The sequence below is a fragment of the Lithobates pipiens genome, unplaced genomic scaffold (genome assembly GCF_037356315.1).
Source record: "Lithobates pipiens isolate NorthernLeopardFrog02 unplaced genomic scaffold, aLitPip1_a1.2 Scaffold_18, whole genome shotgun sequence".
Classification (NCBI taxonomy): domain Eukaryota; kingdom Metazoa; phylum Chordata; class Amphibia; order Anura; family Ranidae; genus Lithobates; species Lithobates pipiens.
This window is the reverse complement of record NW_027507758.1, coordinates 521605333-521616895: the sequence shown is the minus strand read 5'-3', so window position 1 is coordinate 521616895 and position 11563 is coordinate 521605333. Positions and strand designations below refer to the sequence as shown.

The window sequence follows — 11563 nt, the reverse complement described above, 5'->3', positions numbered from 1 at the left end:
TTCTGAATTTAAAAAAAAAAAATTAAAAATACTTATTTTGGATCCTGAGACTACGTTTTTTTTCCAACCTTGAGCATTTTAAATACACAGAGGAATGCCTCATTAAAATTCAAGCAACCCATTTGGTGTTAAAGGAATCATAGCAGATTTTCATATGCTGAAATATTGGGGGGAAACAAAACAACCTCTTTAATGGCTACAGCAGGCACAGGAAATCTGTGACTTAACAATGGTATATAGGACAGTATTTCTAGCTGCGGCCATCATGAGTAAGGCCAGATCCTATATGTAGCATTTACTTCCGGAATCCATCAGCACTTAGCTTACACGGCAGGAGGGCGTGCTTAGCTGAGAAAGTCCCTTCCTCCAGGTGAAAAAAAAAAATGCCATAAAGACTCATGGGATGTATGACATAATTTTGGCCTAGGCCAGTGATGGCGAACCTTGGCACCCCAGATGTTTTGGAACTACATTTCCCATGATGCTCTTGCACTCTGCAATGTAGCTGAGCATCATGGGAAATGTAGTTCCAAAACATCTGGGGTGCCGAGGTTCGCCATCACTGGCTTAGGCCATAAACCAAGAAGCAAACAAAGAAAAGTGAAAAAAAAAAGAAAAAAAAATAAAGCTTAAATTGGTTGTAAATGCACTTTACATTTTTTTTCTACCTTCTGAGCATGAAGGTAAAAAAAAAAACCTGTGTGTAGCAGCACCCCCCCTAATACTTACCTGAGCCCTCTCTCAATCCAGCAATGTCCAGGAGAGTCTCGTCTCTCCAGGGACTCACACTTATTGGCTCCTGCTGCTGTCAAAAGCCAATCAGGAGACAGAGGGGGTGGAGCCAGCCACGGCTCCATGTCTGAATGGGCACACAGAGCAGTGGCTCAAGTGCCCCCATAGCAAGCTGCTTGCTGTGGGGGCAGGAGGGAGGGGCAAGGGTGAGGGACCCGAGGAGGAGGATCTGGGCTGCTCTGTGCAAAACCACTGCACAGAGCAGGCAAGTATAGACTTATTATTATTTTTATTTTAAACAAGACTTTACAATCATTTTAAAAACAAGTAAATATAATATACTGTAACAGTAAACATAGTATACATACATATCAACCTAGTAAAATCTTACCCTGACTTGAGTTCTCTAAAAAAAGACACCCTGTAACCAGACCATTCAACAAATATATTTTAGGCATTTTATGTACCTGTTATAGCAATAAGACTGATGCAGGACTCTGCTATCCTGGATACAGATACCACCCTCAGCTGTCACTCAAGTGACACACTTTAGGTTTCCCTGTCCCTCCTCCTGCCACAGAAGCTGCATAAAAAGGTTATGTAGGGAGGAGCTTGGTCAGCACAGACAGTGATTAGACATCTCCCGAAGAGGAGGGGGCTTGTACCAAGGAACTGACTTTCCTGGAATAGGAAGACACATTGCAATTGAAGAAAAAAACATTTATGGAAAAGAAAACACTATTGTATGTATTTTGCTTTTACATGCAATGTTTAAGCTCAACTCCAAGAAATTATAATTGCAGTGGGGGCTGCACCCCCTCTGCGTGGGTTAACTCCTCATTTTGACTAGGGAAGAGGAGAAGCTCTCTTACTTATGGATTCTCCACTTCTTTAGTAGATGGTGCTTTCCCATGCTTCAGCAACGAACTATCCCTCAGTGTTCTCACATCCATTTCAGAGCTATGGCCCCTCATTGGTGTTAATGATGTCAGGATCTTAGGGAGCCCATAGACAGTGCAAATTTCTTTCCTGCAACCAGGGGTTGCAGAAAAGAAATTCACACGATTCCCCCATCAACACAGTGTTGACAGGGGAATCCCTCCTGCTGAGCAATTGTCTGCTCGGGGGGAGGGGGTTTGGGAAGGGAACGCATTCCTATAGCAGCCGCTGGAGATAATCGGAAGCAAATTCGGCAGGCTGGTTGTACACAAGTTGATTAACAGTTTGAATCTCAGCCTGTTCAGCAGGAACGTGTATGGTTGGCCTTAGACTGGTGGCGCATGGGGGAGAAGATGCTGTGGGGACCGGTCGAAAAGCGGAGGAGCCGGTACGTAAATCTGCTCTTCTTTGTCGCCTAGATCTAAATGACTGGAAGAGGTGCATCAGAGCTACTACCTCCTATGCAATGCCTGGAGAGCCTCAAGAACACAGCAATCAGCCTGTGAAGGCTATGTAAACCTCCATATAGTCCATGCAAAAAGCGAGAAAGCCTGGTGCCATGCAAGTCGGCTAAAACATAGTTTTATTAAAGCATGTGAATGACAGTCAAAAAGAAAGCAAATGTGTTATGGCATCAGGCCATGATTAAGGCCTGATGGCCGAAACACGGCATGTTTTTTTTTTTGACTGTTATTCATATGCTTTAATAAAACCATGTTTTAGCCGACTTCCATGGCACCAGCCTTTCTCCCTTTTTGCATAGATCGAAATGACCATTTAACCCTTGCAGTGCAAGCACAGCTCCACTGCAAGGGATAACTTTACAGTTTTCAGGAGTTTGACTTTAAAGCTGGTGACAGGGTCTCTTTACGCCTATCCATTTTTTAGGTGCAAGGCTAGGCATATGTTTAAGTATGACTGGCTATAGATTTCTGAGTACACCCAAAGGAATGGAATAGACAAGAGCAGATTAAACATACCACATAAAACCTATCCTAAAGTAGAACTGTGTTAGGAATATGTAATAATTTAAATGCCCATAGTCTAACAATCAGTTAATAATGTTTAAAACGACTTCTCATTGACGCTGGATCTATAGTCACTGTGAAATAATAAATTCTCACTCGTAGCAAAAGTACTGTTTCAAAGTGAGTATGCAATAGTCCAGTGTATCACACCCCAAATGCATACTTCTTCCAGGTCATTGAAACAGAATGTACTGACGGTATGAAGGTAGTCACAATGACAGCTTATGGGAACCTGTGCAGTTCAAATGTCCTGCTCTCAAATATCCTCTAATTTGTCATGGCTATAATAAAATATTAGCTTATAACATCTGGCTACCTTTGCACTATACACTAGAGGTTCTGGACATGAAACTGGCAGGAGGGGGCAAAAAGCAATGATTTGCAAGGCTATGCCCACTATCCAGAAATAATCGTATTTTTGGGATGCGTGTTGTAGGAAGATGTGAGAATGCCTTCTGTCTTAAGAAAGTTTTTTTTATGCCATCAGTCCTTGAAGAAGAAATGCTCTGAGATATGAAATACATAATTGAGAGACTCATATTACCAGTAATTGTATAGAAAAGCTCCATATAAAATGACAGGGAAATCACTGAGCAGTTCACCAGATGTATCAAGATCAGATCTTCATGCCGGCACTACTAGTCTGTCAGACACCAATAATAAAACTTCCAAGAATGCCCAGTGCTCTCGGTGGGGCATGTGGTCTTCCAAGGCTGCCCACAGGAAGATCTCGCACCAATAATGAGAGGAGATGAGACAGCTTCTGTCTGCCCTATTAGAGTCAGAAAGCTGATATATCGGTGAATACGGTGTGCATCTTTTATATCTACCTGAAGTCGAGATTTAATACAAGAAATGACTCAAAAATCTAAAACAACCACTCTAAATTCAAAGTAGGCAGCATAAAGGTTTATTCGATTTGTCTGGTTATTTATTAGCAAATCACACAGAGCTAAACGATTAGTTCCATAAAAAAGTAAAGTTATTATATAGAAAAACATTTTTTCCCCCTAAGAGTTGTTAACCCATTAGCTGCAGATGAGTCTATAGTGCATTGCCCTGCAATGTATTTCAATTCCTCTTTAACAAGGAGTGGGATCTATGGACAGAGACACCATTACTAAACCATTAATCATAGAAAGTCAGGGTCATATAAAAGATCCTGGGAGTTTAAGACTGCAGAAATCTCTAGAGTTCAACAAGAATATCTACATCCGATTGGCAACAAACTTCCGTACAGGAACAATAAATATACACTGAAGTGGGAGTCTCGGCAAAAGCCTCTCCTCTGTACCTCTGACAGCAGGAGTGTGGAAAGGTAATGAACAGAGGTAAGAGATCAGCTGCCAGTCATGGTACATGGCTCTAGCTCTTCAATATTCTCTGGCGCTGGAGGTCCTCTGCTCAGCTGGACTCAGACATAGGCCCTCGTAGTCCCGGATGGCTTATTCTACAAAGAAGTGTACAAAAGACACAGGAAATGCACCTCGTCGTGATGGCTCGCCATCTATATGTCCAATCTGTGAAGTAAATTTAGATACAAAGTGAGTCCGGGCCAAACAATATAATCCTACTAGATGTAGTAACATGGGTGGCTAAAGACTAATTCCAGACATTAATTGAAAAATTATTATATTCATTGTTTCCAAATGTTAAAGTCCCCTTGAAGCAGAAACCCCCCCCTCCTTTTTTATTAAAGATTGTACGCAGAACTTTTTCCCTAGGTGTCTTTGTTCCAGTCCATTACATCATGATGCCTCTTCCTTAGTCCTGAATGTTGCAGAAAATTTATTTTCTGTAGCATCCTCTTGTGGGTCCAGGGCATCCTGATGACGTGCCCACAGTGGAAGGCCCATTATGTTTTTGGTTTGTATGGAGTTGAATGATGTCCGGCTTCAATCGCCCCATAAGAGGACCAAGCCTGGATAACAGGAGCGGGCAGCGGTGGGGCAGTGCTTGAGAGGATGCGAGTATCGAAGCCTCAATTTTTTTTTTTTTTTTACAGGGGTACAGAAAATGCAGCATACAGATGCGCATAGTGTCTAGTTCTGTGTCTATATGTACACAGCAGTATGTATACGCATGTGTCCATTTCCACAGCTGTGTTGGGCAGCTTCTTGAGTTCACCAGCGTGAAAAAATGGACATACAGGGGTTGATTTACTAAAACTGGAGAGTGCAAAATTGGCCACTTTAAGACCACCATGGGGGCGTGCACGCCTGGCGCAACGACAGGGCCGATGCGCGTGCCTGGCAGCAGCGATGTCCGCCGGGCACCTACGATCGCTCCTGAGAGAGACAGAATGGAGATCTGTCAATGTAAACAGACAGATCTACGTTCTGTCAGGGGACAGGAGATAGCTCTGTTGTCCATACTAAGTATGAACAGAAATCGGTCTCCTCCTCCAGGCAGTCCCATCTCCCCCCCAGTTAGAATCACTCCCTAGAACACACATTTAACCCCTTGAGCGTCCCCTAGTGTTAACCCCTTCCCTGCCAGTGACATCTATACATTAATCAGTGGCTATTTTTATCTCCGATTGCTGTATAAATGTCAATGGTCCCAAAAAAGTGTCCGATTTGTCCGCTGCAATGTCGCAGTCCCAATAAAAATCGCAGATCATCGTCATTACTACTAAAAAAAAAAACAATTATAATAAAAATGCCATAAATATATCCCCTATTTTGTAAGCACTAACTTTTGCGCAAACCAAGCAATATATGCTTACTGCGATTTTTTTAACAAAAAAAATTTAGAATACATAGGCCTAAACTGAGGAAGAAATTCGTTTTTTTTATATTTTTGGGGGGATATTTATTATAGCAAAAAAGTAAAAAAATATTGCTTTCTTTCAAAATTGTCGCTCTTTTTTTGTTTATAGCGCAAAAAATAAAAAATAAACGCAGAGGTGAGCAAATAAAACCAAAAGAAAGCGCTATTTGTAGGAAAAAAAGGACGTCAATTTTGTTTGGGTACAGCGTTGCATGACCGCGCAATTGTCAGTTAAAGCAACGCCATGCCATTTCGCAAAAAATGGCCTGGTCATTAAGGGGGCAAATCTTTCTGGGGCTGAAGTGGTTGATGGAACAAGCTGAAGCAGAGCTGCACCAGATTTTGCACTCACCAGTTTTAGTAAATCAACCACAAAGTGTCTGATGCTGTATGTATGCATGTAAATAAACATTTCCATGTGTATCAGCATACAGAGCTAATGTAGCCTATTGGCTGCCCCCAGACAATATGTAAATATGAACCACTAATTAGACACTTGATATTTCCATGTGGTCCTGGCTACCTGTGTCCTAGCAACCAAGGACATTAGGCAGCAGGAGCGGTCTGCATTCTGACAAATCGATAGGCTGCATTAACGCTGCACGCTTGTAAATATTTCACCAATGTTACATGCATACAGCGTTTGGACAACTTTAGAAAACGAAAAGAAAATGCTGTATAATACTTACAGTACCTGTCAGGAGCTCCTTCCAGCTGCCAGCAAATGAACACTACATCATATTATATATGACATAGTGGATTGTTCAGGGACAGATAGCCAATCATGGGCTCTGCCTGAATGGGGATGGGGGGGGGGGGGGGCTGGGGGGTAAACTAGGTTAGCTGTAGATTAGGTTTTAGGCCCATTTAAAGTAAACCTGACACAAACCTGACCATTTCAAACTGACCGTGTGGTGAAAACTACATCATCATTCCAAATCAGTGAAAACTGCATGTCAAGATGATACAGAGAGGCAAGCAACTGAAATTAGAATCAAATCTGTATTTTATCTGTAAAACTTAGGCTTTGAGCCACCTTCCAAGCAAGCCTTTTGGTCAACAAGCCTGGCCATTACATTATAGTACTTTTGGGGCAAACAATGATTGGGCCAAGCTTAAGGCAGGCCCATACAGAGAGCGAATTTCTTTCCTGCAACTACGGGTTGCAGGAAAGAAATTCCCTAAATTTCCCCATCAACACAGACAGTGTTGATGCAGGAATCCCCCCTAGTGGGCCATTGTCTTCTCCCAGCGGGGAAGACCATGATTGATTATCAATAGCGATAATCACAAGAGAATCCATCAGGCTGGTTGTACCCAAGTTGATCAACTTAGTACATTCAGCCCGCCCATTAACGTTTACAATCTTTTCCAGTTCAGCAGGTACAGCCTAGAGTCGAACCATGTATGGCCGGCCTTACTCTTGAAGGAATAGCTGCCTGCATCTCTGGAATGAATGTGGTATTCTCTGAAGGAGACCTCTTCTTATACATTTATCATATGCTCAATAAGTGCAGGGCAAAAATGAAGCAATTATTGCCGACCTGAAAATGTGATCTTATTATTCAAGCTACAGCAGCCATAGAACTTATTGGGCACGTTTTAAAACCAGCAATATTGGCTGACAATGCTGCCTTCGTGTTGGTCATGAGCTTACAAAATTACTGGCATAGAACAAATAGCAAATAATAGGAATTCCAAGCCACAAGCATTTTTGGAAATATAAGCAGCCTCTATACTTCTGTCATGGCAGAGTCCCTTTACATTGTCCACTCTGAGCCCAGAAGAGTCTACTCACCCACCACTCCTGGTCCTCTTCTCCATCTACCACAATGATCTCCCCTTCTACGAAGGTCAGCTCATCTGGATTGTCTGCCATGCAGTTGTATACTGCTTTCCCTTTTTTGATCTTTGGTTTTGCCTGTAAGTCAACATATTTTACAGAGTCAAAGCCTTTGGTTCTGGTTCTGACTTGCTAAGTTAACAAGGAAAGAGCAATGGAACATTTCTGTCACTTTTTTAAATCAAAAGCTTCTGGCCTTTTCAAGTTGTTGCAAACTGTTGCACATCTTACTCACATACAGCCTTGAAGCTGACATTACAAAAGCAGTAGCTGTGACGTAAAATAGCATTACATTTCATTGAGTACATAGACGAAGATATTACAGTGATTAGTAACTACACCTAAGGACAATGAGCATACATGATGGGCACTGGTAAAGCTGCTGGGAATACATGATGTACACTGATGGGGCTGCTGGGCACTGGCAAGCTGCACATGGACACTGATGGGTTGCATATGATGGCACTGGTGGGTTGTATATGACGGGCACTGGTGGGGCTGCGGGGCACTAGCAAGCTGCATATGATGGGCACTGGTGGGCTGCATATGATGGGCACTGGCAGGCTGCTGGGTACAGGCAAGCTGCATATGCTGGGCACTGGTGAGGCTGCTGGGCACAAGCAGGCTGCATTGATCTCTTGTATCTCTCTGTAGTCTCTGACCATCTCCTGTATTATGTCTGAAGTCTGACCATCTCCTGTATCATGTCTGCCTTCTCTGACCATCTTCTGTATCATATCTGATAGTGGTGCATCGAATGGAAATTTTGTTAATACTATTAGCAGTGTGTTTAAGTTTAAGTAAGAGATTGTAGACATGATACAAGAGATGGTCAGAGACTGCAGACTGCATTTTTCTTGAACTTTCTTAAATTTGCCAATAATGGTCAACAATAAATTCATATTAATTTAAATTGGTGATATTAATTAAAATATTGTATAATACAATTCTGTATAAAAAAATATATATATTTTTTAAAAACTGTTATTTTGGGTATCGGTTTCGGCCTAGTGTATTTTTCATTTTCAGTATCGGTTTCGGCACCAAAAAACCCATTCGGTACACCCCTATGTAACCTTCTCTCAAGCTAACAGATGGTGAATGTCTTGTGTATTTTTATATACCCGTTAGCTCTTGGTGTGTGAGCACTTTCAGACAAAAAGCAACAATGGACAAAAACTAACTGTCATAGGGACAAGAGGTGTTAAGTATGGGTCATCTTTTTTAACAGTAAAAACCGGAAGCAATAATTCAGATTTCAATTCACCGAAGAGGACAGAAATGTCAAAGCCTGGGAACCAGATCTAATCAGCCAATTCTTTGTAAGTATAGCAACAAAATACCTACGCATTTTGCCTTACGGAGCTCTAATATTGGCTATTTTTCTTTATTTTGTAGCTCTCCCTAAATACTGTTTCATACCACAGGCAGCGGGTGTCAAAAGCCAAATAACCCGACTGCATGATTAGGGCTCCGTAAGGTGAAATGTGTAGGCATTTTGTTGCTATACTGGATTTTAATGAACAATCATACCTAGTCAGCAGCATTTGACATTTCTGGACTAATTATTATTATTATTGTAGCGCTGGCTCCTGACGAGAAGGCGCTATGTTTTTTTTTTTTAAAGTTAATTTTCCTGAAACAATAGTTGGGTTTTGGGGCAAATTTCGAAATTTCTGGTTTCAGTACCAGTCTAGCTGGGTTGCACTGGGTTCTCCTTGACCGCAGGTGTCGCTGTCACCGCTGGTAAGGTTGGAAACGCAGTCTAGCTGGGTGTATTGAATGCCACTATTCCCTCGGAACCAGCCCAGAGGGAGTATTCTACTGTGCATTCTGGGGGGTGGTATTTAAGGTGCCGACATCACGTGCTTCGTGGTTCCAGAGATTGTTTTCTGTCTGTTCATTTCTGGTGGTCCTCCTGACCCAGCCCGATGGCCCTCCTGGCCTGGGGTGCGGAACCATGCATTCCGAGTCTCGGGGCTGGCTGGCCTGAGGCAACGCAACTGCAGGGACAGGCCCGAGTGGATTTGTGGGGCCTATTGATCCAAAGGTGGTCCGATGCCATCTCATCTGAAGAGAGAGGCCCAGCAACTGGAAAAACCCCAGGGGAGGACTCTTCAGGAGAAGGCTGTGCGCAAGGCTGGCTTCCCTGAAGAAGCCTGGAGGCTTAGTTGAAGGACGTAACCTGGATCAACACTCATACGGTATCCCCGGATCGGCTGAGAGATACTGGTACTGTATGATCGCTCTTTAAATTTGTCTACGTCCGTCAGTAATGCTCAAGTGTACATCACAAGTCTGTGGCAGAGACTTTGTCAAACATTCTACCGGCTGCTAGGCCTAGTGAGAGGAGGTCTATCCGAGGGTTGTAAAATCCAGTTGTGGAACGGTCTTTATTCTTTGGATTTTCTATAAGGACTTCCTTTATTTTTTGCAGTCTAAAGTACCTAAACTCGCTCCTAACCCTCTACCCTTATTGTTTCTGTTTCAAATAAATAACCCAAAAGAAGATTCAGTGTCAGTTTCCACATTTCTTTGGGCTATCTACCATGGGAATCCCTAGACGGAGAAGCAAACAAGAAGGTAACGGTAAGCCCAATAAAACCAGCAGCTCCTTCGGAGGTTAGTGCTACATTATTATTATTTTTTTTAAGTCAAATATATTTTATTGAAATTATCAAGGTTTGAGAACATACAAGAGGCCATCTTCTCATAGTTTACATGTCGTATACGCCATGGCATAATAATTACAGCAAGACAGCCTAACAAACAAAAACATCACCTGTTCTCTTCAGTCTACAAATTTGATGGTCGCGTATGTGTCTTTCCATCCATGCATACACCTGTGTGCACTCACATGCATACAAGTGACGAGTCAACGCATATATAACCATGGAAGTCCAGTTACTTAACAAGCTAAGGGTATAGCCACACACATGAAAGAACTGCAGTAGTGCTGTAGCACCTTGGGCAGTTCAGGATTCCCAAACTAATTTTGGGCTGACAGAAGCCTTGCTGTGAGACTGACATCCCAGCTGGCTTTTTTTTTTTATTTGGATTTTCCATAGTACAGCAATGCTTAAGAAAAATAACAAATCAAAAAGAAATAGAAAAAAACAGACTTTGCTCAGGGACAATATTAGAAACTTTCCATTTATATCAACAGAAAATATGAGCACCTGCTTGTGTTTTATAGGCTGCATATTAGGACAGTATAAACACTCACCAGCTGAGACTTCCTGGGCATTGGGGCAGGAGGTTGCAAGGGTAATGTAGCACCTGGTTTAGGTCCTGGGGGCGGAGAAGGGGCATCATCTCCAGCTGTCAAGAAGGCACACCAGTATCATATCAATACATTTTTGTATTAAAATCCATACTTTATTTTAAACATATCTACTGTATCTATCTATATACATACCCATTATAGTATATTATAGTATATTTTAAATCTCTCTCTCTCTCTCTCTCTCTCTTTATATATATCTATATCTATATATATCTATATCTATATATATATCTATATATACTGTATATATATCAATATGGTAGGTAAATGATTATATAAACTTTGATATGTTTGAAAATTCAACAGGCCAGTTAGAACAGCCAGACAAAAACTATCGCTGACCCTTCAAACACATTAAAAGGGGGAAAAAAAAAAAGCTACAACTGTGTTAATCAGCAGGTGGTGCTGTCCTCCTAGTGTCAGCCCTGTACAGAAAGAAGTAAAAATGGAAACTCACCAGTAGGTGGTAAGGCAGGGGATGCCACAGGCTGGGTCTTGCTTCTTAGTGGAGCAGGTTTTTCTCCTCTGGAAACAGAAAAAAAATAAACATAAATATTGCAAGCAAACTTTAAATATTTAAAGGCCCTTAGCTGTAAATCAGCAAAAAAAAAAAAAAACTGCATAAGTCCCCTTTCATACTGGAGGCGTTTTTCAAAAAAAGTCCTGCAAGCAGGTTCTTTGCAGCTCTTTAGGAGCGGTGAATACACTGCTCCTAAAGCGCCCCTGCCCATTGAAATCAATGGGCAGTGCCGCCCGAAGCACCTGCAAAGCGCCTCAGTAGCGGCGCTTTGCGGCCGCTTTTAACCCTTTATTCGGCAGCTAGTGGGGTTTAAAAGAGCCCCGCTGGCACCGGAAAAGCACTGAAAAAAAAACGACAGTAAAATGACACTAAAACTAGCGGTGATTTACTGCCGACGCCGGGCGCTGGCAGTGTGAAAGGGCTCTTAAAGTGGAGGGATGAGC

At 42.2% G+C, this 11563-nt stretch overlaps 1 protein-coding gene across 4 annotated transcripts in view; it reads right to left on the bottom strand.

Moving 5' to 3' along the window:
• Positions 1-3586: 3586 nt before the first annotated feature.
• ASAP2 (ArfGAP with SH3 domain, ankyrin repeat and PH domain 2) overlaps positions 3587-11563 on the bottom strand; it is a 356358-nt gene continuing 348381 nt past the window's right edge. For all 4 annotated transcript variants that reach the window (XM_077488750.1, XM_077488749.1, XM_077488751.1 and 1 more), the window contains 4 exons: positions 11058-11125; positions 10541-10635; positions 7270-7392; positions 3587-4219 (listed from right to left, as the gene is read on the bottom strand). In XM_077488750.1, the coding sequence (XP_077344876.1) occupies positions 4145-4219; positions 7270-7392; positions 10541-10635; positions 11058-11125 (361 nt within the window). In that variant the 3' untranslated portion in view covers positions 3587-4144. The remainder of the gene's footprint in view (positions 4220-7269; positions 7393-10540; positions 10636-11057; positions 11126-11563) is intronic.